Source organism: Thermobia domestica, chromosome 5 (assembly GCF_964235325.1).
Source record: "Thermobia domestica chromosome 5, izTheDome1.hap1.1, whole genome shotgun sequence".
Lineage (NCBI taxonomy): Eukaryota > Metazoa > Arthropoda > Insecta > Zygentoma > Lepismatidae > Thermobia > Thermobia domestica.
Genome location: NC_137458.1, coordinates 32,538,047 through 32,565,921, shown reverse-complemented (window position 1 = coordinate 32,565,921; position 27,875 = coordinate 32,538,047). Strand labels below are relative to the sequence as shown.

Sequence of the window (27,875 nt, the reverse complement as noted above, 5' to 3'; positions counted from 1 at the left end):
TAGAAATTGTAGCTCGCTACTACTATTAAACACCTCTCCTGACACAACCGATTCCTGGACTTACATGAAACATTAGTGGTATGTTTCAGAGATACGAATTCGGCGTAGTTATCAGCCTCTATTCCCAGTTATTGAAGTGAGTGAGTGCTACAAGCAGAATGGTGTAATATTCTACTTACTACGAATCATGATCCCTATGAATATTTCATGTTGCAACACAGTTGTTCGGAGGAATGGTAATCCAACATACTTTTCTAAGTGTTACTATTATTTTGATAACCATTTGTATATTCTCGACAGATGTCGAAAATTGCATTCTGGTACTCCTTAAAGCTAATGAGTAGATTGGATAATAATAAATCTTTATAGCATATTACGAACTGCAATATTTTCTTCTTAATCACTCTAAAATTTGCTGTACAAAGTGAACAGCATTATAACTACAGCATTTTGTTCAAATGGAGTATACTCGTACAAATGGGAATCCAGCAATTACAGCATTGAGTCACCTGTGCTAGAACTTTTATCATCATCTTCACTTCTTGTTCCGATGTTTTAACTTTTTATTATTTAGCAGAAAACTTTAGATGGAGCGAGAGCCTCATCGAGAAGTTGAGATGCACCTAGAAACCAACAGCACTCTGAGTCAGCCTGACAGTCTGAAGTTCAAAAGCCTCAACAAAAGTCCTGGTTTAGGAGACCGTTGAACAAAAAGCTCTGATCTTAGTCTCTCAAAACTGAATGCCAGCACTAAGCTTTAACAACCAATCATTGATAAAAGGTGGTGAAACATGAGCAACATTCGACGTAAAAAGTGTTATCACTCAACCCACTGACGTTTCCTATATCATACATCAAAATGATAGCAGTTTTCACTCAAACCTTTTGAAATTTCTTTGGTGTGAGGTAATGTGCGACTGTTGAATGTGTCGGACAACTTATCCACCCACCACAAAATTTAATTGTAAAATTTCTCTCGTCATGAATTGTTCTAACAAATGCGAGAAGCAAATACCGACACCAAGTGACTAAATAGTAGTGCTGTACTAGTAACATGCTTGATTCTAATCCATTACAATCTATGTATTGGATTTATAACTTATGAAACGTACGATATCGAAGCTTAGAATGTACTACATAGAATTGCCAGATATAGTCCCATGGAGCAGACTCTAAATACATAGTTGCTGCAAATCTCGAGATACGAAATTTGTCGACTTTTTCAGGTTTTGCAGGTCCAATGCGTGACTTTCCAGTTATGGCTATTAAGTGAAAAAGAACGTTATTTATAATTCTGCATCATTCTAATTATACAGCAAGGGAGTAATTTTACACCGAATTAACTAAGATGAAATTTTAGTAAATATTTTTTTATGTAAAAATGTTTATACAATGAAACAACTTATACCTTTCCTTCTTCCAACTATTTTTTTTTTTAAGTTTCAGTTTTCTGACCTTACTGTCACACTTAAAATATTAATTTTGTACTACACTATATGTGTCGTTCCGGAACTGCACCTCGTCATATCTCCACAAGCACTTGTTGCCAACACAACGGAAGTGTATTGCACCAATAACAAGCACATACACATACACGCGCAAAAAAAAAAAAAAAGGGAAATTACTGTTTGTTTTTTGTAATATGCGAATCTGATCTTAAAGTAAGTTTTTTTATACTTTTTTTTTTAGCTACAGCAGGTATTTTCCTTCTCTTCCAAATTCTCCATTAGTTCACTTCATTGTTTCTCTACCATTCTAGTTTTCTCATGTTCCTGTTTCTCCTCCTTTTCTGCTCAAGCCTTTCTCCGTATCCCGCTCGGGCATTTCTAACATAACGGTATCATTTCTTTGTAATTTCTCCCTTCTCAACACCATCAGCATTCGTAATTTCTTCCCATATCAATGTCTGTGCCACAATTGAATCTTCAGATAATTTTCAATTTAGTATTCTTTATTTACTGAAAAATCTCCCTACAGCAGCACTACCATGTGAAAGTACGGAAATCTTTTTAAGAAATGACATGAATTCTGATTCAGAAAATGCAATATTACTTTCCCAGAATGTAACAGGTCGGGTTGCCCTTGCGTAATTACTCATCTCTCCAAGCAACACAGCATTTAAAATTCTTTTTCTATTCGACCAGTGGATATTTCAGAAATCCACTCGTTTCTTAGAATTTGAAACGTATGATCTACATAGCGTGAATAATTCTTTTAAAGCGGCTATCAAATCCACCAGAATAACTTGACCACCACCTGTATCTTCAAGTTCCCGGAAAAATTCAACATTTGGATCATAAATGGAAACGGGCAAAAGACGAATGAAGTAAAAAACTTGAGCCTTTCCTTGAACGCGCCTAATAAATCTATTACTGTACAATGACTTAAGAAAAATGATCCAAAGTACTTAACAACAACCTCCTCTTCCTTGTTACTCCAAAATTTAACTCTAAATTCCATTTGTTCGGTTTGGCTTATTTTATTTAAGGTTTCATCAAATGAAATAATAAAAAAATCACTATAAGATGCATCTCTCATTATTTGTCTAAAGAAATAAGGTGCTATACCATAAACGATACAATGAAATGCTATTTTTCCCTCCCAATTGGGATCTCCTTGGCTATGTCACTGTCAATAAGCATAATGGGAAGAATGTTCGAAATTTGGCCAGCTGCAGAAAGTAACGAATGAATATTATCTGGCTGCAAGTAGGATATTGCTTCTGCCTATGTTGTTTTCTGTTTTGAAAGATATAATTTTTTACATTTCAAGCCTTGTAATCTCTGTAGTTGGTCCAGAAACTGAAGCTTTATAAGTTGATTCTAGGGAACTGTCACCACATACTGATGCAGGCATCACTTCATTTTCTTAACACACCGGTTTTGATTTCTCTTTCTGAACCATGAACATCACAGTACCGTACGATTTTGCAGAAACCAAGTCGATCATATGCTTTGTGTCTTTCATGTCGCTAACTGTAAGTTGTTTACCCATGGTGATGAGAAACATTTTTTATATATACTTTGCAGTAAAATGAAAATTAGATTCGTAAGACAGAAGCCAGCAAATTAACCTGTTTTTAAGTCAATGAGAACTAACCCATTTATGACCAAAACTTTTTGTCACGAATTTTCAAAAAACTGTCATGAATCTTTTAACACTAATAAACACGAAATTTATAATTTTTACGATTTTCAAAATTTGAGAGGCGGGAAATAGCTGGGTCGTTAACGACCCGTTGGGCACTAGCTGCATAAAATAATTTAAATTTCCAAATAAATTAGTACATGTGAATATGAGGTTATTTTGTTATTTTATATAAACTTCACATTATTCATAAGCGTTTTTATTTTCAACACTAAAATATGGCTGTTATAAAGTGAAATTTATATTATCTACTAAGCCAAAAGAACAATATTCTTCAACATAGTAATATAAATGCTTTAATTTTAACCCGTTACTTTTCTCGTTTCTTTTACTATTCGTGATAACTGTGCAAGCACCCACCTCACATCTTTTGCATGTTTTCACTGTCTTGTTGCTACAAATTTTCAAACGACGGAGGTTTTGGCCTGTAATAATCAGATATTCCATGTGGTGAAGTACAGTTGGGTTTCCATCTTTACCAAGACCTCTTGATGGACCTGCAGATCTTAGCGCTGTTCTATAATTCTGCAGAAGAACCTTAGTGCACGCCTGCCTGAAACCCAGAGCATCCAAATTTTTCCTGTGAGTTCGGCTGAGTATCCGCTCGTTATTCTTTGTAACATCAAATAGCAGAACAAAATAGGCACATACCATTTTTTCCTCTAATTCTTATAGGAAGGTTTGATATGTCCTGATCCATCAAGTCTACACTCCCCATGTTAAAGTTATACTCGTGAAAGGCATGGGGTTGGCGTACTGTGATTCTTTGTTTATCTCGTAAAGAGTGTCTACTCACTTTGTGTAAAGGTTCCACGAGCAAAGAGTATGATTTGAAATAGTTATTACACCATTATCTTTACAAGTAACCATAATAAGCCAGGCAGATTTGTCAACCATGGATTCAAATTCACCTCTTCTAACCATCTTCATTTCTTTTTCTCTGGGAGTTGGACAGTGTCTTGAACGATTGACTCTAACAGTCCCAGTTTGATTCAAGTGACGAAATGTGAGACTACACATTTACCACTTGTAATAAAAAAATCCTAAAAGACATTGGACCTTCCTCTAGGAAATTCACATTGAGGATATCCACAAACTTTATGAGTGTCTTTTTTAACAGTAATAAACATTATTTGAACGGGAGAAATGGCTAGACTCAGACAAATACGCAGGAATTTAGGATTCTTGGAAGATTTCAAAATTTTGAAAGATTCTGTATCAAGATGTTAAATTGTGTATAAAACGTACAAAATTCTCCCTCAAATTAGAAGAAATATACAAAAAAGAAGTCGGGAATTTGACAGAAACCGAACCTTAGAAACCAACCTCCTTGCGTACGCCCCTAACGAACCTACTTTATATTACAATTTATGGACAGAGCACGAAAAGATACAAAATATGAAATCCAATATTCTCAATTCGGAATCAATGCAGGTCATGCCCAGTGGGTCCTTCGACACCCATTGCAAATATATTTCTCAATTTTGAAAAACTTATGAGAATATAGTAATTGCTGGTATGTCAGTATTAACGTCTCATGTTTTCTAATTATAAACGAACCATTGAATATAGCATGTGATCTATGATAAGGAAACTTACTTTGGAACATTTCTACATGCACTGTAAAATGACATTTTGCAGACTCAGGCTTCCTGTAAATCAGCAAGTCACCCAACTAAAAACACAAATATACCACTTATTGTTTGGTCTATTTTTAGCAACACTCTGGTGTCATTTCAGTGTTACAAACCCTGAAACATGAAATATCGTAAATAGTTCCTGGTGTAACGACCCACCTGGGCATAAATGGGAAGCCCAGGTAACTTACATTTGGTCTCTCAGGTCCAAAGGTAACTTACATTTGGAAAATGCCATAATGTGACGTACACTAACCTGTGAAAACAGAAAGCACCGTATATAAAATATTGAAATATAGACAATCGTAGTATCGAAAATATATTAGAGACAAAACTGGAATGGTGCGAGCCCTAAAAGTGTCAAGAGATGGGGAAAGCATACTAATGAAGACGAATTATAATGTTACGTACTTTTCTTCGAGAAATACTGGTAAGCGTCTGCGAAACTTACATCCTAATTTAACCTAATCTACACGCTAGGTTAGTATCATTTATCTCAATATAATCAAAAAAATGCAAAAACAATTAGATTCCTTATTCTGTAACCGCAAAATTTGTGTTTTAATTTGTTGTAATCTTCATAACAATTACAACTACCTTCGCACCTTTTGCGTTGCGATCCACAAACTTTGCGGCGATCGTCACAGAATGTGGGTTAGACCCTATAACTGATATCCGTATTACCGCAAATTTTGCATTGCGTTGACGCAAACTGCTACGGAATGAGGCCCTCTGTTTGAGTGCCTATCACACTTTGCGCTTCACCCTCGAAAATCTGTGGGCTTCTTTCGCTACTTGCCAACTCCAAATTTGTAAATCGCAACGCAACACGAAAACGTGAAAAGCAATTATATTTGCTAATTTTGTTACCGCAAACTAAAATGCAATTTTTGCGTTGTGTCTACTCAATCGAAAGGAAACGAAGCCCTGGATTTGGAATAACATAATGAATTATGAATTACCTTGCATTTTCAAATGATAAAAATGAAAACTTTTCTCTTAACCGCTGAGGCAATATACTGTTATTTCAATAATACATTAATACCGTCAATAATGATTAATTATTGAGGCTCAGCCAAACCGATCAAGATAAAAGAACTGAAATTTGGAAAGTGCTTTGGAACTATTAACCAAATTTGGAACATAGGGTACCTATATCAAAGGATCTTCGGATATTTGACAGGAAAGGAAACTTGGAATTTGAACTAAAAGTCCTCGTCCGCAAGGGCCCTAGGCCACCCACTTGGGGATAAGAATCACTACAATCTAATGTTCATATTTAGGAATCCCGGAAGGTAAGAGACACGGAACTTTGGTATTTGAACTGGAATTCGATATAGTTGCAGCTTTGTGAGCTGCGTAGCAGTAGGTCGAGTAAACTCGGCGCCCGGGAGTTCGCCTCAAGGTAGCCGATGCTAATACAATATACAAAAGCACATACATGTAACCGTATATTTTTCCAGAAATTTTAGGAGATACCTGACCTTTCCAAGTTTTCCAGGTGTGCAGCAAACATGAATGAGCCATTTATACTTTCTGAGATACGGACCGATTTTAGCAGGTGTGGTGGACGAAGCAATGCAAAATGTTCAGGTCATTATACTCGAAATATAGATGACATGGGAACCCACTGACTCTATACCAGCTGACTAAGGATACCTTAATCGCAAACTACAATTCCGGGTGTAAATACAGATTCTGAGATTCTTCAACAAGCCTCTTTGACAAGAACTTTTGGCACAGAAGTATGGTAAAAAGGCCTTGAATCATGACAGTAAGGGAGTTTGATACTAACCTTTGTTCTCGTTTGCTGTACATAAGAACTGCAATACTTACATTCAATGAATGTATCTTCTTTAAAGTTATACCCCACACTGGTATGCGAAACCCAAGAAGAAGACACTTTTGTCCCTAGGAGATGACTTGTTTATAAGCATTGTCGTCTTCATTAGGATTGGACAGAGACCTAGATTTTTTTTTTAAATACATAAGAATTATTCAATTTATTCTCACTGAGCGAAACGACAATTCTAGATAATGACCGATAAGCAGCTGGACTGTGAAAATTAAGTGCGATATATATATGTTCCTTCAGGACCTGCGGCGACTATGCCCTAACCCGCTGCAAGATCTATTTGCCCTTTAATTATATTCTACTGGTACACAATACCCCCCTCAAACGATAAAGAACGAAAGCTTAAATGGCTTTCTCTATCAGAGAGTAGTTTTTAAGTAGCTACTTCCTAGTCCCACACAATGCTAAAGCAGGTGACATTTTCGTTTTCACAAGTAGAGTCGTTGGCTTACTTACGTACTCATTCACACCTGCATACACGACAGTCTAAAGCAGGCATGTTACGCTCAGTATTTCAAGTGAGTCAAATAGTCTCCAATATACAGTAATGCGAGGGAAAAAAAAACTTAATGAAGGAACTCAGTGAAATCTGAGTGTTACACGCATATTTATGCATTTTTTTAATTTTTATTATTATTTTTAAATTTTGTAGCACCTGGCATCTATTTACTCTCAACTAGCTTTCGGATGTTTGGTGACGTGTTACCTTACTAGCGATTTTCAGAGCAGGACAGATGATTGTATGCTAACCGGAATCTTGATGAGTCTCTTTTTCAAAAGTGAGTGTTTACGCTTATAACGTACTATCAAACACGCACGATCAATTAAATATGCGGGATTCTGGGAACCACGCAAGCAAGAAGCCATATTTGTAAAATCTGTTTATACCGACTTCACTGAAATTTTGTTTCAAAGCTAGTATTGGAATTCCCCCCACCCCAAAAACACCCCTTTTTATTTTGGGGGGAAGAAGGTTGAAGCCCACATAAATAACCAACAAAAAAATCCCATTAAGAAAATCCAGAAGAGCAGCTACTTCATAATTTGGATTGAAATAACTTTAATATGATTATAATTACTTTCTTTATTCGTGTTTCTCACTATACTCCTAGTTTCAGAATTGACTTAAAATATGTATTTATTAAGAGACCTATATATATATACATACACATACATATATATATACATATATATATACACGGTTGGGAATTATACAAGAATTTTAATTGCACCCGACCAGTCGCTGTAATGATGTTTACCTGTAATGCAGAAGAAATAACAAAGTGATTTTTTAGAAGTTCCTTCTCTTGTATTAGCAGGAACAAATAATAAAATGTCTTTATTCATTTCTGAGTTATTTACAGATGAAGGGAAACATGTTTCACTTGAAAAAGGAACTTAGTAAAGCTATACCTGTAAATTTCTCAACACTACATTGGGATTTACCCGGCGGGAGCTCATGTGGTTCGGATTCCACGTTAATCAGTAGGTCCACGTCTCATATAGCCTCGCTGCTGAAAGGGACGCTAAACTAAAATCAACTCAACTCAACATTGGGATTTAAATCCGATTTTAACTATCCGCTGGGCAAAACAATACGTTTATTCTAAAAATTAATAGCGTATAACAATATCGCCAACTATCCACTTGGCTTCTGTGATATTGCCTGGTAAAGCAAAGTAGACAGTTGGCGAAACTTTCAAACGTTATTAATTTTTAAATACATGTATTGTTTTGCTCTGCGAGTAGTTTAAATCGGATTTAAGCCTACTAAAAGCAAAGCTTGTACAACAGAAAATATTACATTGAGATGATGACACCGGTGCACCGACATTGCGCAAATTTTCCCACGCTTATCTGTTGACACAGATAAAGCCTTAATGAGCAGGCAACAAAATTGGAAATTGCGAAAAAAATCTTGTGCAACGTTGCCATCATTACCATAAGTATATCGACTAATAAAAACAGTCCCCAAAATGCAAGTCGTTATAACAAAAAAAAAAAAATACAAAGTAATGGATAACAATAGCATTTTCAGTCATCTATATTATATGTGTGCAATGGCGTCGTTAGAGAGGGTGACTGGGGAATGTGTCCCAGTCATTCATTTTCCGTATCATATCTAACTGTAAGATTAAAACTGTAAGAATATAGTTATTGAAAGCAAATAGTTTTGAAATACTGTAAGGAAAACAAACATATATAAAATAAACAATATATATAAATATTTCTAGAAGTTCTCTTGAAATATCGTGAACAGACGTTCGACCAATCAGAAATAAAGATTTGTCTATATCTTCCAGTTTTGGCCAATCAGAAACAAGCACTTGTATACATATTTCAGGTGTGTCTACCACATATCTTAATAACTATCCTTTCACCTTTCTATAAATGATACTTAGATTTGCATTTGCGTCTTAGTTGTTCTTAGGTGCTGTGAGAAACATTTGTTATATATTACCTAGGTATTATCGTATAAATTGTTACAAGAATGAGTGGTCAGTGTATTAGAGATAAATAGGGCCCCTTGGCAAGAAAGCTCGCCCCCTTGAGTGATGCAGCAACTTATATCTACGTGTACCTCCTACATGCAGTTAGAATTCTAAAGCAGCATGTCGAATGTTGTGTCTCGCCGCGGTTTTCAACGAACTTAAAGAGTTCTGGTTTGGCCAATGGCCACCAATTAATATTGCTACCAAAGTGTTTACCATCCTCTTAGGTATTGATTAAGACCAATATCGTCTCTCTATGAATTACCGTTCCCATGATATTGGCCAAAAATGGCCGATTTCCAGAGATTTAAGGAGCATTATTTGAGGAACCGTAAGTCATAGAGAGGTCATATTGGTGTTGGTCAATATCTAAAAGGGTGGTAAATATTTTGGTAGCAAATAGTAACCGGTGGCCACTGTGCAACTGGCCATCAATTAATATCAGTACGAAAATGTTTAATGTTCTATTAGGGATTAACACTGATATCATCTCTCTATGACTTACCGTTCCCGTGATACTGACTAAAAAAGTTCGAATTTCTAGATATTTAAGCAGTCATATCTCGAGAACTATAAGTCATAAAGAGATGATATTTTGTTAATTTTTGCGAGAAAGAGAAGAGGGTGCGGATAAAAAGATTTACCTTTACATCTAGGAACAATTACAGCTATCCTTCCAGCTAGATCTCTCCATTCTTTTAAAGTTCGTTCTGGCAATGCTCTTAGAGCATTCTCAACTGTTTTATCCTGAAGATATTTACCGGACAGTGTACATTAGAAAGGTTTTGGACCTGAAATTGGTTTGTGGGCCTGAAAAGGGCCTCAGTTCTTTAATTACTGTGTATTTGCTTCACTCCCAGAGAGATAACAAAGCGTTTCCGTTAGCCGACTGTCGGCAAAGCGTGTTCAACGTATATGGCCAGAGCAAATGTTGAAAACATTCTCAAGATGGGTGCTGGTCCCTCCTTTGTTTGGACACGAATGAGGTTCGTGAACTGTACGTTTTGCTGTTTTAATGCATCTCTGATGTTATCTATGTTGGTTGTGGTTGGAACACCTTCTTCAGGAAAGCAATGCATCTCAGCAATTCTTCTCTGCAAAGCTTATTCTTCTCCGTTGTGCACTCTCCCAAATGTCACCAGCAACTGTATGTCAGACCTCCTCAGGTTCTGTTAAAACCCCGAACGAATTGCGGATATAATAAACCAATAATAGAACAAGCCAATGAGGAACGAGAATCACAACGAGCCAATCAGGATCGAGAATTAATCGCAAGTTTTAGTGAGGAGGGTAATATAAACAGGAAGCAATAAACTGGAGAAACATAAGTGAAACTTTCAGAATGGAGTTTACATTGACGAAAACAGAAAAAGGTGTACCTTGTGTATTAATGGGAGGCTTTAAGTATCGTTTCTTTCGCCAAGGAAAAAAAGGCTCAAATTGGAGGTAAGTTAATGTAGTACATAATTTTTGCATGTATATAAGCCTATAGCTTGCTAAGTTATGCAAAGCCTACATTAGTATTTTCAGTAGTCAGCTTGACCTATATTTTAGTAAGTTCTGTAAGCCTATATTAGTATTTATGCTAGTCAATAGGATCCATATATACTTTGTTAAAAGATGTAACACACTATTAGTATTAATGTCGGGAAGTTGGACCTATATTTTGTTAAGTGATGTAACCTATATTAATATTTATGCCATTCAGTTGCTTCTATACTTTGTTAAGTAATGGAAAGTTACATTAATATCCATGTCAGTCAGTTGGGTCTATATTTTGTTAAAATATGTGTCTAGTCCCTATTTTAATATTTATGCCAGGCAATTTGTCCTATACTTTCGTAAGTGAATAAGTAAGCCTGCATTAGTATTTATGTCAGTCAATTGGACCTATACTTTGTTAAAAGGTGATGGAAGATATAACATTTTTGCCAGTGAAATAGTGAATACATTTTTCTTTAAATAGTAAGTTTAGAACACGTGATACGATTTAATTATTATTTCCTTTCTTTCAGATGTACTAAGAAAAGCTGTAATGCTAGTATAACAATGGATGAAAATACAAGTGAAGTTTTAGAAAGGAAAGATATTCATAATCATTGTGAAGATGAAGATGGTGTTCAACGGCATTTTCTTAGAGAGAATTGTAAGCGACGAGCCACTGAACAATTGAACGAGAAGCCAAATAAAATTATAAGGCAGGAAGTTTCAAAATTGGAACATCATGACACACTTGATCATAAAGAAATTAAAAGATGCCGAGACGTTATTTATAAAAATCGAAGAAAGGTGACTCCTCGTCTACCCAGAAACACCGTAGAGGCTATACAGCAAATGGTTCAGAAGCAGGATGATATAGCAATTGACGGAGAAAGATTCATCTTTGTTGATGATGAAGCTAATATAATTCTTTTCACGTGTAAGAAAAATATCGAGTAAGTATAATTTCATTTATAACCATTAACTTTGAAATGAGTTTCATTTACAGCATCAAGAAGTAGAATAGGAAGTAGTTGCTTGAACAGAAAAGTTCCTTTTTCCGTCTTATTTCCAAATTATAGTAAAATAGTTTTTTTTTTTTGATTCTCACAAAATATATCGTAACATAGCATTTCACCTAACGATATGACACTACAGTCTTGTTTACTATTTTCTTTTCTGACACTAATCTTATTTTCTTTTCAGTTTTCTGTGTGAGTTCAGCGGGTTAGAAGTATTTGCAGATGGAACTTTCACTTATGCTCCTAAGCATTTCACACAGTTATATACAATACATGCATATAAAAATGGATATTATCTACCTCTATGTTTTGCATTTTTGCCGAAGAAAGACAAGAATACGTATGTGGCCATGTGGAAGATGATAAGAAACTTAGACAGTAGATTCGACTTGAAAATCATTTACGTTGATTTTGAAACAGCTGCTCACGAAGCCATCAAGAATGTGTTTCCAAATTGTGACATTCGTGGCTGCAGATTCCATTTGGGACAAACATGGTGGCGGAGGATTCAAGCCGACAATGATCTGCGACAAGCATATATGGATCCAAAATCTGAACTAGGTATTATTGATATTATTATGGTCTATTATTCTTTATTATTAATTTAATAATACCATGTGGACTTTGTTTTGTTATATATTAATACAGAATACAGTTGAAAATAGAATCTTATTCTGTTTGACTGAAGAATCTTAATTCAGTCACCATTCTTAAAAGCAAATAAACTGCTGTTCTAATAATGTACGAAATGAAGAAATTATAAAGCCAACAGTAAGATCCATCAATTTCACTACTTTCCCAATGCTTGCTTATTCTAACAAATTATTATTATTATTATTATTATTATTATTATTGCTTTTCTTACAGGTTCATGGATAAAGGCATTTTTTGGGTTGCCATATTTACATCCAACAGAAGTATCAGATGCCTTTACTCAACTAATATCAATGACGCCGGATGATACAGGGCATAAATTTTCCGATTACGTCCTAGAAAACTACATAGAAGACGGTTGCAAGTAAGTAGCTTCCTTTTGAATTTCATCTATAGTAGCACATGCTTCAATAACTCTTAATACTGCAAAAACTGTTGTCCTAGTTTGAACACAACATTAATGGTTGTGCTGATATGGTATTTTCTCTCAATGCAACTTAATTATAGTGAAATTTTCTTCTGTCTTCATGTAAGACGTAGATTAAAATGCAGGTTTTGATAGTTGTAAACAAATTACGGACCAAGACTATAAATATTTCTTGAATCTAGTGTTATAAATGTTTTAGTGTTTTATATAAATTGTCAATAATTGTGTGCATGAACTAAGGATCTTTTTATTTTATTAATTTTAGGTATCCACCTGTCATGTGGGCGTCTATACCATCCACGATGCGTCGGACGACAAATGGACCAGAAGCTTTTCACAGACATTATAATAGTCAATTTTACTTCCCTGCTCCTGATATTCATACGGTGATTTCTGCTTTGTTAGAGATCCAAACGGAAACTGCCATGAAAATAACGTCCATATTAAAAGGAATTTCAAAGGCCCAAAGACCAGCAGAAGTCAAAAGGAGCGAGTTTGTCATGAGGAAGTATGCTGAGTTCAGGAATTCGCAGAGAAACTATGAGAAGGCACGTATGACATTTTTAAAAGCTGTAGGATTTAAATTTCAAGCATTCAAACTGTAAAATGAAATTTTCTGTAAATAAGTATGTTGCTTTGTAAATATTAGAATGCAATAAAATATATCTCATAAAGGAATAGCTTTATACATTTCATTTCGATGCAAAATTTCACACAATTCCTTAAATCCTGTTGTTGGCAACGTCGCGGCGGAAATTTGCGCAATTTCAGCACTTTCTGCTCCTCGTTAATAAGACATAAATTACTTAGATTATCAACGATCTAATCTTTAGAAAAATTTGCGCAATGTCATTGCACCCGATGACACGCATACAAACGAAAAGGAATTCCGTTAAAAACAAACAAAACACTTCTTTTACAGTAATTACTTTGTAAGAAAGATACACAAACTTCAGTTAAAAAGAGAGTTTTCTAAATATCTACCTTAATCTTTTCAACATTACATTTTGATAATTACACAGATAAAAATAAAGAGTTACGCAACAAGGAGATCTGGAAATTCCCGAATTCTTCCTGCATGTCTGACAGAGTATGTGATGTATAGTGCGATTTATCATATAATTGATGAACTCAAATACTAAATGATTTGTTATTCATTCGTAGATTTTATTTTACTTGTACTTTTTCTTATATTCGGAAATGTACAGTATATCAAGTTTTTCTTTCCCTTAAACTCTTTGGGACCAGGATGAGAGTGGGTTCATAAGCAATAGCTTGTTTAGCTTATACATAAATCTGGCATTGGTTACAGAGGTCCCTTACTCCTGAAACGCTTACGAGTAAATTAACTACTGAAAATATTTTAAAAAAAGAAAAAAAGAAGTTGTTTTCAACATTTCAGTTCTTATAAATAAGCCAACTTTTTACCTTTAAGTAAACGATCATTTATTTTTTGATCTCTCGTCCCTAACCTTGAGGTACTATCCCAGTATTTACCAGGCTTGATTTGCGAGAAACTGAAGAGCTCTTTATTCAGAGCACCTAGCCCATCTATTTCATTCTGAGTGTAATAGGGATCCTATTCTACGCACATATTATAGAGAACTAATCACCCAATTGTTTCTCAATAAAACCGCCCACTTCCTTTCTTTCTAAAAATCAAAATAGAAGTGAGTGCTAATGATGAAAACTGTGTCCCACGAAATGTGGATGAGGCCTCATGGAATTCTAATGGACTGGCACTTACTTCATGTCGATGAGACAGTGAAAAAATCTTTATAATACTGGAAATAAGTAAATTGTATAAATATTATTATTTTCTCGGGTTGAACGGAAGGCCGAAGGAAAATGACTCAATGGTATGATGCAGGCCGCGAGTCTGGCATGCCTGTTGTAGGGTATTGCTATTCATAAAATCGCTACATTCAATTGTAAACTTGCTGTCTACAAAATCACATATCACACTGCTGTCTCAAATATCAACGCAAATCATTGTTGCTAGGGCACTATACACTCTCTCACTGGGAACTTAAGTTACTACGTCTCCGTCAACAATAGCTGTCACAGGATTATTAGCATTATCTCCCAATTCAATACATAGCACGCAGATTGATGGTAGCTTAATACTTACAAAATGATTGCTTCCAGTGCTAAGTGGAGCAGAGCTACTTTCTTTTATGGGATTCCTTCCCCGTGCACTAATAAGAAATTTGCCATAGTTTACCATCCAACGAGTCTTGAGTGGAGACAGAAACACCATACCGAAATATGGTTCGAGCATATCTAATACCTTGTATGAAACCCTTCCTCAGATGGATAGGTCTTTCCGTTCGAATGTCTCTAACCACAATGCACATCTAAAAATAGAAGAATCAAAAGAAATAAGAAGTCCCAATGAAAAGTATGACAAGATTAATAAAATGACATTAATTCCAGAGTCAACGTTAAACGAAGCGTTTCATATGTAAATATTTTAAAACGTATTTACATTTCACCTTATGAAGACTAAAACACTAGAGTGGTCTGTACTTCAGGAAATTTAGATGAATAATGCAACAACTGTTGGCACTCAAATGATCAAACCTCAATCCCTGGATTCTGCTCTGAATCTATTACATAGATTTCAAAATTTCCGAAAATTTGTTAAAATAAAAAATAATTCAAGAGGAAGACTTCATTATCTCTATGAGATAAATACCATTACTAGCAGAAGTAGTAAGCATGGAGAAAATATTAACATAATTAACAAACTCAACAACACATTTTAGATTTAAAATAAATACTCATGCTTCTTTATACTTAGATTTTGAGGCATTATCCTTAATCTCAGTATTAATATTCTCTACTTTAAAAGGTGTACCATATATCTGAAGTAATAACATGCTGAAGTTGTGACAAATCATAGAAGGGTAAATTTACATAGTTGGCTGACTAACTTTCCTTAGAGTGGTGAAATTTTCCCTGTTTCTCTTTTCACTCCTCTGCCTGAAGCATTTTAAAGATTAATGCAAACAAAATCTTAAAGATAGTTTTAAACCCTCCAGAACCTTTTTTAAAAAAAATCTTTAAGTCAGTGCAAAAATTATTTTGTGTACAAAGCTAACCTAAGTGGTATATAACGATTATTGCGAAATAATAAACACTTCTGACCAGAGTATATACACTTGTTTATTAAAAACTAAATTAAAGTGTAACGGTTTCGACAACTTAACGTTGTCTTCATCAGACACTAACTCAGCGGCGATTATTGCGCTGGTGACGCCCCATATATTGATATTATGAACATAATTATTAACACTAGAATAAAGAAGCACATCGGACAGTCTCATGAGAACAAAGAAGCTGTTTTGGGCCTATCTAAACATTAACAAACTACAAACCATTCTGTACAAACCGTAGAAGTGTTAAATCGGACTTTATATTAGGACCAAAAACACCTTTTGAACTCCGGAGAAAGAAACCTTGAGGAGAACAGGGATACGATTGTTACCAATTACATTAATAAAAATATTTAACACTCCAAATACTTTCATATTTTGAAAATAATAATGATGCATATAAAATATACAGAAACAAAAATGGAAGTTAACATTTATATATATTGGCAACAATGTTACGTTTGAAAACATTGCTCGTAAAGGATTTAAACTTACGGAAGTTGGAAGACAGACGGAAAGCAGATCATAAGGTTAGATATTTAAAAAAATACACAACAGATGTTTTAGGGTTAGTGCTAACTACTGACTATTTAAAATATTATCCAGGTTAGTTTTAGACATATATATTATGTGTTTCATACGCTCAATTACTAATTTTATATTAGTTACATTTAAGACAAAACATTACACGCGTCACGTACCACAAAGCAACCCCTTATATCTACAGAAATCTGCCCGTCAGAATTAGCACGCTCTTTCTCTACAACTTCTGCATTGCTATCTTTATTTTGGATCATCACTTGAATTAAATATTGATATTACAAATTGCTTAATTTAGCAAGAACACTATCACCACATACCAAACGTTAACCAGGACTCCAAAGGTTTCTGTTAGAGCCAGGCTCCTTACTTGAAAGCACCATATCTACCTTAATAAAATGAATGAAATGAAATTTCCAGTTTTCACGTCCAACGTTTATGTCCTTGTAGGTTCAAGAAGACAAATGATCAAAGTAAATGAATATAAAAGGGTGCAATGAGAATGTGAGAATAGGCAAACCCCGAGAAAACTTCCACACACGATGCTGACCGTGACAAACTTACTTGCCCAGAGAGTGAAATATAGATAATTAGCACCAGAGCTGTGCTTTTGTTATAAATATTAAGGAAATGACACCGAATATAAAGCATACATATACTGGAAAAATAATAGAAGAGGGTATTTCATAGCTATGGATACGTGAATTATATAGCAGGAATACATAGTGGACTGGTATTTGAATCAATAGCTCATGATCTTTCACTATCTCTCAGATTAATGACAACACATTATATGAGTGTTGTCTGTATGATAGCACTGTCAGGTTGTCGGTTCCACGCCATTTATCACGGACTGTATTGAGAACACGAGGATTTTCCTTTTCTGCCTGTCGGATGAGTAGACTTTCTTGGATTTTAGAATATTGTGAATTTCTACGTATGTCTCGTTTTACTTTTAACGTGCATAAGTAGAAATTGGTTATTTGAATCCTGAAGTACTGTTATTTTAATTATATTGTCGGAAAGAGACCGATGAAAATGAAAATCACTGCTATGCCCAACCTTGTGCACTCCGTGCCTTGGAATTAGTTGCGAAAAGTACGTCCAAAATATTAAGTCTCAAAACCGTTACACTTTTGTAATTTCTTATCAGGAAATTCACTGTTACTGCATTCAGAAGTGTTACTGATCGGAGGAGTTGCATACTTCGGTCCAGTTTCTCCTTAGGAGGGTTTTATTGATTTGCACATAAATGCACCATCCAAAAGGTACAGTGCAAAAAAAAAAAAAAAAAAAAAAAAACCTGAGCTAGGTGGCCAATAAAACCCACAAATGCTATCTAACCATTTCAGCGCAAAACGAATATGGTGAGTCCACGCAAGATACTTCTGTAAAAAATAGTCTGTGACCGCCGATGAAGATAGCCGCTATAGAAGGTGTTTGAAAACTTCTTGCCCATCTTTTAAAATTCGTACGGGTGTATTTATATTGAACTTGATGTAGGAAATATACAATAGGGCTAGGGGCAAACCATATGAATGGTTGGCGGACTGCCGCAATCTCCAATTTCAATTTTTTACTTCAAATGATAGGTGGGTCATGTGATACAATAACCTTAGGCTAGAATTTGCTAAGGTTGCCAAATCTGAAATCAGGTTTCATGTATCTTTATTTGGTGTGAAGTTGTGGACAACAATTGATGTTTACTAGTTACATAATGTGCTCCATGCTGGGCAATGGACATGTGGAGACACCTCTCCCGGTTGCTATGAACACAGAGCAGGGTAACTGGGGAATTTGCTTACAGGCAGTCATATGATACGTTGCTTAAGATGACGAAGATCACGAAGTTTCACACTATAAACCATAGTCTTAATGTGTCTCCAAAGATGGAAATCCACTGAAGTGAGGTCTGTGATCGGGTAAGCCATTCAACTGGCCCACGGTGACAAATCCATCCCCCAGGAATTTTAGGATGTTCATCTCAGGAAGTAATATTTTGAGAATAAAACGAGCGCCATTTTGTAAATTTCAAACCTTTATTTCTCAAAATCCCCATCATGGATTTCAATGAATTAGCTTTTGTTCAAAGGTTATTACATCTACTTTCGCATACACAACAATTGTGATGGGCCATCCAAGCACTGAGGAGATATTCCAGTCAGTATTGCCAACTAATTACCAAATATCGCTTTGCTCCAATCTTGAATGGATCAGTTTTTTCAAAACAATGCATTGCACGTCCCCGTAATAGTGTTTGCTCTCAGAAAGCTTTGTTGAAGTGTGGCACGAACAATAGGCATTTCTTCTTTGTGCACAAAGAAAAACTTAGTGGTAATGTTTTCTTCACAGAAATAAAACATAAGGGTATATGTATTTATTTGATCAGACAATGGTCTCTGAAGGCTTGCTGTTGCAACAACCCGCTTAATAGTTCCACCAATTCTATCGCATGGGAACTTTCCATGGTCGTTAGCAAAAAGACCATCTTGCCACCATACTATGGAAATCACTTGCGTGCAAGTAAAGATTTAAGAAGGCTTTGCAGTTTTTATATTGGGCTCCACACCCATCAGTGAAATATTCCACGTTTGTTATGTGAGGAAACTTTGGTTTTAAATCCGACATTACCAGTTTCTGTGTTTGAAAGGCAATTGGTACATCATGTTCCATATCATCTGAAATAATGGAGTAACTTTTGTGTTGAATAGTCAATATTAGTTGGGGGAATCACATTGGGATACAATAGTTTCCTTAACTCTAAAATTAACAATATATATACATTAGAAAAGTAGCATAAGATTTCACTTCTCATAGATGCACTAGCTGATACGCCCTCCGTTATGCGGGGTAAGCAATATTTGGAAAATGTTCAAATACATACACTAACTCTGTCTTTCGGAAAGATTGGAAGCGTTGAACCATGTAGCATTCTTTCTAGTGTTCTAGACATTTCCAAAGAAAGAAAGGAAGCAAATTTCGCTATCGTTTGAAAATGAGAGCAGAGTGAATACGGTTTTCAGCCTTACGTACAAGTTATTAGGGTGTCGAACACATGGTGTTCTATGAAATCGGTAATTCAGTAATTACGGGCTTTTGCTCCATACGATTTCGTATATTTGTAATGTCGTAGGTAATAATGCAAACTGTGGGCATAGATACGTCTAATCCTGTAACAGGCAACACTAGAATTGGTTGGACACCCGCATATCTGGGTTGCTTGGGAAGAGTGGTAATGCTCACTGGTACTTCCAGGACACCGAAGAGTACTCATACTAATTTTGGAGTGCAATATGTTAAATCGTTTCGAAGTTATTGAAAAAGGTTCCTTTCGCGATCAAATGGCAACACTTACTGGGATACCTCCCCAGTGCTTGGATGGTCCATCACAATCTTTGTATATGTGAAAGTAGATGAAGTAAGCTTTCAAACAAAAACCAATTCATTGAAATCCATGATTGGGATATTAAGAAATAAAGGGTTGAAGTTTACAAAAGGGCGTTGTGTGTTTTCTTTTTTTTTTCTTTTTTTTCTAAAGGTGTTACCTTTCAAATGACTAGCTTCTTGTCAGCTCTACAAATTGTTTTCAGTTTTTCATGGTAAAATCTTCAAGACAATCTGAATAATAAGAAAAGAATCATGTTTCTGGCATTAATAAGAACCGAAATATGATATTCTTAGTGTTCTTACAAAACTGGGAAATATGTCGCGACTGTTAAAAATTGATTTTTTTCTTATTTCTGAAATGCAATAACTTCTGAACCGCTGATACTACTGCAATAAAATTTACATATTTGCAATCAGCATAAAAAGTTCTATAACTACGAATTTCATCCAAATCTGCGAAATTGGTTAAATTTCCCTAAAATTTTGATTGAATTGACGTGGAATGACCCTTAGGTACTAACGCACTCGGATGCTAAAGTGGGGAGACGCACCGTACTGTTGAAAAAACAGTGAAATTTAGCACCTCCCGACAGCAGACTTGGAGGTATATGATCCTGTAGCATCTCCAGGTGTCATTCCGCAGGTAAAAGTTTCATGAAGGAAAAAGGACCAATAATTCGTGTTCTCCATATACCCGCCCACAGCATAACGTTCTCCGCACCGAACATTTTGGAGGGATCTGTTCATGCGCGGTTCTCAGATGACCAATAGCGCATGTTCTGCCTATTCACCTCACCATTTACAAAGAAGTAAGCTTGATTAGAATGAAGTACCTCCATCGCGAAGTTTGAATTTATCCATAATTGCTCGGATGCCCACTCGCAAAACTGCACGCGGCGATCTGAATCGTCTTCAGATAGGTGTTGGTGCATTTGCACCTTAAACGAATGCCACTTGCCTCTGCAGCATCCTGTACACTGAGCTGGAACTAACATCACATTGCATGGACAGACCACGTGCTTCGTTGTAGTAACATCGAGAAGGAGGCCAGCACTGCCGAAGCTGTTGGGCTGTACATTGCTGTCCGCGAACGTGCCTGTCTCCTCAAATTCGGTTAATAACTGTGCCACTGCAACACGTGACAGGCTGACGTGCTGGATGATGCTGACTGAAATCGGCTGCTACTGCACGGGCACTTCTCCCACCCCATAGTTTCACTATCCAAATGCGTTCCTCAGTTGTTAAAATGGTTCACCACCTGCAAAAAGAAGAATAATCACACTGAGTTGTCCATAACTTCTCACCAAATAATACGTGAAATCTGATTTCAGACTTGACATCCTAAGCAAATTCTACCCTAAAGTCATGTATAACATGACCCACCTATCGTTTGAAATAATAATAAAAAAAAAATGGAACTCAAGATGGCAGCCATCCGTGAACCATTAAGAAGATTTGCCCCTGGCCCTATTGTATATTTTCTACATCAAGTTCAATACAAATACATATATATAAACACTAGACAAGCTTCGGATAGCTGCATTCAGGTTTTACCACACTTGCTACTCGATTTTAGTACACCGTGCCACTCCACAAATTGTAGGAGTTCCTCTTCTTTACCAATATGGTTTGTTATGAAAGTAAAAATAGAAATGTCAGATACATTACACAGAACTGCAATTTTTAAATACGGGCAACTAAGTGCTTCATTACACAATAATGCCTGACGTACACATGTATTCACTCGAAATAGTAACAACACGATGAAGTTTTTATTATTTGAAATAAAACATTAAACTTCTTTATCTTGTAGGGGCCACGGTGGCTCAGTGGTAGAGCGTTCACCTCTGGTACTTGGGGTCCCGGGTTCGATCCCAGCCCCCGCCAAGTGCACTTTGTAGTGAACAAACACCGTGTGCGTGGGTTTTCTCTGGGTTCTACCGTTTCCTCCCACTTTCTTCATTCCACCATTTCATTCATTACTCATCACCGTCTCCTTTAGCCTAACCGGCATAATCGTGGGACGTAAAACCCAAAAATTTCACTTCATTTTTTTTCTCTATCTTGTACAAATTACACGAAAAATTTTGGATTTACCATGTCTTTTTGTAGTTTTAACGGGATAAATATTCATTGATGTCGCCCCGATCGGAGGAACATGAATCTGTTTTAATTATTACTTTGTTTCTTACCTATGATTATGTTATTATACGTTACTGTCTCATTTCCCCTGTTCAGTTGTAATTGTATGTCGCAGATATATATTGATTCCCTGCATTCTTAATCCTTCACTAAAGAAGTATCTACATTGTTTTATTGTTTGAGCAAAAGTAGTACTAATAAACTATTTATTGTTGCAAACTCAGTTATATGCAGATATAACGAAGAGCTATGATTCACACGTTCCTTCTTGAAAACCGTCGTAGATTGTAGTCAACCTTTGGAGTAACACAACAACCACCCTGTTAGATGCAGTGAAACTTCGACGGGGTAATATATGGCACTATGGAGTGTTGGTAGAATCAATCTGCACCTCTTTCTCCAGTTACACCATACATTTTCTAGATCAGTTACTAAGACAGTGGGTTTCAAACACTGACACATTACGCTCTATTGTCAGTTCACCTAATAGTGCCTTACTACGAGCCTTTATATAGTCAAAGATTAAAGTTAACTTTTTCTCTAATTAGTCACCATGCAGTAGTGACTTTCAGTACCTTTTCTACTTACCTGATTCTTAAATATTGTATAATTCCCTCAGGAAATTTTGTTAGTTCAGGGGGCCACCTGTGGAACATAAATCATATTACGTATTCCTCATATTTGCGGACATACTTTCCGTTATTTAACTGTTAGTTGTTCGCTTCTTCATGATTTCCATCAGTTTTTTCCTCTTAATTTTTACTTTGTTTCACAAATGTAATTAACAAATCATGGTGTCACTATCTGCATAAGCGGCTTCAAATTTTAATTGATTTAAAGGTTATTCCAACTACGAATTTAAGGCTAGCCTACATCTGAAACACATGATAAAATAATTTGGTACAGATTTACAATACACCCTTTCAAAAATTGCAAGTTTGTTACTAAAATGGAGAGTACATACGAAAAAATACTATACAAGCTACTAATTTCTAGTGGGAAGCAGTTGTGAACAGTATAGGAAAGGTGTATCTTACGTTTACAAGTGTACAATTATTAGTATAAAACCATGACGAATACAATGAATGGTTGTTTTTATCCAATTATGAAAAGTAAGCGCGTTGCTTTTTAAGCAATTTAAATATTTTACTATCCTAGTCTGCAGCATACCCTCCGTCGTTGCCCTGCCTGCCTTCGCGCTGGTTCCCGTGATGTCTTCCCTGATTTTTGGCTGACACCTAGCACATGTAAGAATGTGCATCCTGGAAAAAAGCTGATGCAGATTAAGAATAGTCCGTCAAATTTGAACAGTTATTACCCTGGTCCATGCCCAAATAATGGCGTACAGATTGATATTATCATTGCGCACTGATCTCCCCGGTATTATGTAGCATCCTCCTACGGGTCACAGTATCATGTGGAATTATTCCAACACAAAATTCACTCATAGTATCTTAGAAAAACTTTTTCTTAGGGAAGAAATTTCATTAATGGTCAGTAGATTCACTTTACCTGGACTTCCCCTTTGGAGTACGAATAGGAGTCCTGAAATGTGTTTTAAACGAAGTTTTACTTCCCACGGGCATGCTGGTTAGGCTAAAGGAGACGGTGATGGAATGAAATAGTGGAATGAAGAAACTGGCAGGAAACGCGAGAACCCCCAGAAAACCCACGAGCACGGTGCTTATCCACCACAAACTACAAACGGCGCGGGTCGGGATCGAACCTGGGACCCCAAGAACCAGAGGTGAACGCTCTACTGTTTTAAACGATTGTCAAAAAATAACCAACTTATGCTAAATGCCAACGGAAGAGAGAATGTAATCTAGTTGAATCAGAGGAGAAATGCATCAGAGGATCACGCGCGGTAACGCGGATGGGGGGCGTCCGCGTGCGCATCAACAATCGAGGGTATGCGTATAAACGAGGATTGTGCGAAAATCATTTGACATCATAGAAAATCACTCAGGTTAAAGCATAGTAATAGCTTTACACTTGTTAACATAAAATACAGGATTTCTATATCATGCACAAAAATCTACCGGTGGAAATTATTGTGTTACGGAGTCATCTTTAATATGCACTCATTCATTTTTAACCTTAGACTTATTGTTGTACTGGTTACACACTTATGAATGCGGAATAGTGACTTGCTAGACTGAAAAATTCTTCCGACAGTGAAATTTTATACCATTCTTTTTTCATAAACACTCACTTATTTTGACCGTAAAGTTACCATTTTTATGACAGACAAGTTTTAATTAGCACCGGTACCAAATAGGCCCTTACGCAGAGTCGTTTCGCCCTATGATTAGCGCCACACTGAAGGTCTGAATAATTGCATGAAACATATGTTAGTCGAACCCTGTAGTATGGCACTAATCACCCTTCAGAACGACTCTGCATAAGGCCCATTATTTTTATGGCACTCTTCCGGACGCGTAATGGCATTATTAAAGCAGATGGTTCTCCAAATTCTGACACATTTCTGAAATTTTTAGGTTAGGTCAGAGCTTTGTATTTCTCTTAGTATGGAATGCATTTTAAATGAGGAGTGCGATTACTACTTTCAGATTGACTTCAGAAGGGTTCAGTACAAATACAGTGTGAAGTATGGTATAGTGATGGGCAGTGAGAATATTCCCGGTGGGAAGGAATTGAAAAAATGGGAATATTCCCGGGTTTTTTTTCCCTGGCCTATAAATTCCCGGGAAGGAATTTACTTCCATTTCTTTACTTTATCTTCCAAATTATAAGAACTATATGACTAATTACTTTATTTTAATATATTATGATTTGCTTCTAGGTTTTACAGAATTTGGAGGTTAAAAAATTTTAAATTATTTGACGGTACTTTATATAACTAATAATATCATTTTTTAAGTTCCATTTCCATTTGCACTATAAAGTAAGGTAATTGTTTACTATTGGAGGGCCAAAACTAGCAAAAAGTAGGATGATTTACGGAAGAAATGAGTTGATAGTGATGCTCAAGTAGTAAAAAAAGTATCAAACACTTTTTTTAGGGCAGTAGGGGATTTATACAAAACGGAAAGGTAAGTGGAAGTGATTTATGTGAGAAAAGAAAGTGAATTGTTGGTAACGAATATAGAAAATAACGTGCCATGCGGGCCTCTAACCCGCCTTCATTCGCTAACGCTCGCTTTGCAATGCTGTCTGAATTTAATGTTGGTAACGTAATTTAACGTATCAAACCGTAGAACAACCGCATCGGAATAGAATATCGCAAAAATGTAGGTGCAAAAGCTGGCCCCCAATGCTAAAAACAGCCAAAATTAGCAAAGTAATAATTTAAAAATGATGAAAAGAAACCATTTTGTAAAGTAATTTAGAATTATGTAGAAATAGAGATGAAGTATTATTAATAAACCCTGAAACACTATTAGTAATAGACGTCGGTCTGTCTCCTCTCTCTGACTTGAATTTCTGAAGAGCTAGGCCCTACTCGGACTTCTTTACATGTTAATTAACGTATGGAATTTCGAGAAATAGGTAGAATGAAAGGTCGGGTAGGGCAATTTTACGTGCTAAAATATAAAAATAAGTATCTTGCAAATTTTGTGAACATTAATATGTATGCCCAATATTGTGTTATAAATATGTTGATAAATTGGTGAGACATGTATCTTCTAGCATTTACCCAATCTAATTGGTTTATAACATTTATAAATTTAATGTGTTCATAATATCAGTAATAGAGTCAAGTTGAGGAAATCCACTTACATATAAATTTAAACTGTTACTATATAATTTTTAACACATATTTAATTGATATAACATATTGTAAATAAATAAACATTTTTGCGTACTCTCTAAATATAATAAAGTAACATAGTACCGTTCAGAATATACATTTTAAAGAATCCTCTGTGGACAACAGTAATAATTTGGTGTCATATAAAATTTAATTCAACTTTGAAATCATAATATAGTAATAGAATGCAATTTTCTTTCTGATTGAACATAAATTCCCGGATAAATTCCCATTTTGGGAATCTTCCCGAAAAATATCTTCCGGGGAATTTACCCATCACTACTATGGCATCAAAACTACAGAGCACAAAACACGAACTTGTGGTAGATGGCTACTGAGAATCACAAAATCCAGTGAAAGCAGGAGCGCAGCACAGAGGATCGAGCGACAGCGAGGGGTGCATCCCTAGGGAGGAAGCGCGTCAGCGACGGGGGAGATGTATACGCATAAATAAGGATAGTGGAAGAGCACATATAATGATGTCACCATTACTCAAAATTCATTTCAATATGCTGTGCACGACAGTAAATCCTCATATTCGTGCAGTTTTACTATACTGATTCATAGCATAAGTAGTAGTAGAAATAGGAGTAGGAACGGGTTAGAAGCCCGCAGGAGTTTGTTAGGTTCTGCTCTTAATATTAAATGGGCAAATTCAATACTTCCCCACATTTCCCTATGCATTCTACAATCTGTGGGTCCGTATAGTAAAACCGCACCCTGATATTAATACTCATTCCCACACGAAAAACGTTTACATCGTATTTTACCTGAATTTTTCTATTTAGAAGAACCATCTACTCGAATGAATCTCGGGTTATTTTATTCGTAAGGAGTAACATGCTTACGAGGAGGTTGCCCGCAGCTGATGAACCTGAACACAATTATCTGAGCAAGAATCATGAAAGTAAGAGTGCAAAATGACTTAAGAAATCAACTGCATCACAAAGTAAAGTAATTTACTATTATTTGATAGTGTATTGTAAACCTGCAGGAAAAACTCGATACTAGAATCCGTTGAGGGATATGGAGAATCACCATTTGCTTTTTCTCAAGGATCGATATCAGAACTCAAGTTTGAAGAGAGTGATCGACTGAGATAATAATTTTTTATTATTATTATTATTATTCATTTATTTAAACACTAGTGAAAATACTGTCCTTGGAGGGCCTGTGAATCGCCGGTGGTACAGGCCAAATGTTTGTCTTGTAGAATCTTTCATACAGGTAACAAACAAGATTGTAAAATAAGGGCAATTCTTCACACTGAGTGCGTCAACCTATACAGTTCACAACTGACATGGGATCTCCACGTAGGCAAGAGTACGAGTATTATAATAAGAATGTTACAATTCGTATGTACTAGTGTGTCTAAACGGGTTGTATGAGAAAATTTTCAATAGCACTAAAACAAAACTTACCTAAAATGCCAAAAAGCATTAAAACTAGAAGCACGTCATTCACTGTGCCCATTTTTCTTTCAATATATCTAAAGCTTTAAGTAAAATGTATATCATCGTTTCTACGAAGACATACAGTTGTTTGTATTTGTCTGTTTTATCTTGTCTTATGACTATTATCAGTCAAATAGGTGGGTGCACCAGCGCACTAGTCATATGTGCTACAAATGCTAAATGGTCAAATGTGTACCTCAAACAGAGGATTTATGATTCAAAATCAAAATAGAATAAAATACAGGACACAATCGGGAAGAAAGGGCACAAGTCAGGAAAATAGTCAAAGTCTGGGAAAGGTCAAAATCGGGAAAGAAGCCAAAATGAAAAGGCAAAAAATTAAGGGTAAGTGGGAAGTATAAAATGAAAAAGAAAGCGAATAAAAAAGAAGGGAATGTATGTACGTGTAAACGTAACAGAAAGAGTAAATGTAGTGTAGGTGTATAGCAAGGCCCACTTAGCCTTCTTCCTCGCGGAGCACCACCAGACACGAGACACCCACTACAACAGCACTGCCGAACTCCAATATTTCAGTATCTGTATTTGTCTGGTTCAAGTTTACTAAAGCAGTAAAGCCAGGTTCGCTAAGACAAAAATTACTACCACGACTGTTCAATGTCCTGTATCCTTAACAAACGGTTGTTACTTCATCTGTTAAAATTCGTGTACTACTTTCCATAACAGTTTGAATAAAAGGAACGCAAAA

The 27,875-nt window shown here is 35.8% G+C and overlaps 1 protein-coding gene across 10 annotated transcripts in view; it reads right to left on the bottom strand.

Moving 5' to 3' along the window:
• LOC145685837 (uncharacterized) overlaps nt 1-27,666 on the bottom strand; it is a 162,721-nt gene extending 135,055 nt beyond the window's left edge. Inside the window, exons 1-4 of one of the 10 annotated variants that reach the window (XM_081758438.1) lie at nt 27,137-27,653; nt 20,757-21,056; nt 14,845-15,070; nt 4,944-5,040 (exon numbers count right to left, since the gene is read on the bottom strand). Coding sequence is in view for 5 of the 10 variants with exons in the window: in XM_081758442.1 (XP_081614568.1) it covers nt 27,137-27,188 (52 nt within the window). In the remaining 5 variants the exon portion in view is untranslated. Of the gene's footprint in view, nt 1-4,943; nt 5,041-14,844; nt 15,071-20,631; nt 21,057-22,528; nt 22,750-27,136 lie in introns of those variants that run through there. The other 9 variants (XM_081758437.1, XM_081758435.1, XM_081758440.1 and 6 more) reach the window with 9 other exon arrangements.
• Between the last annotated feature and the right edge of the window lie 209 nt (nt 27,667-27,875).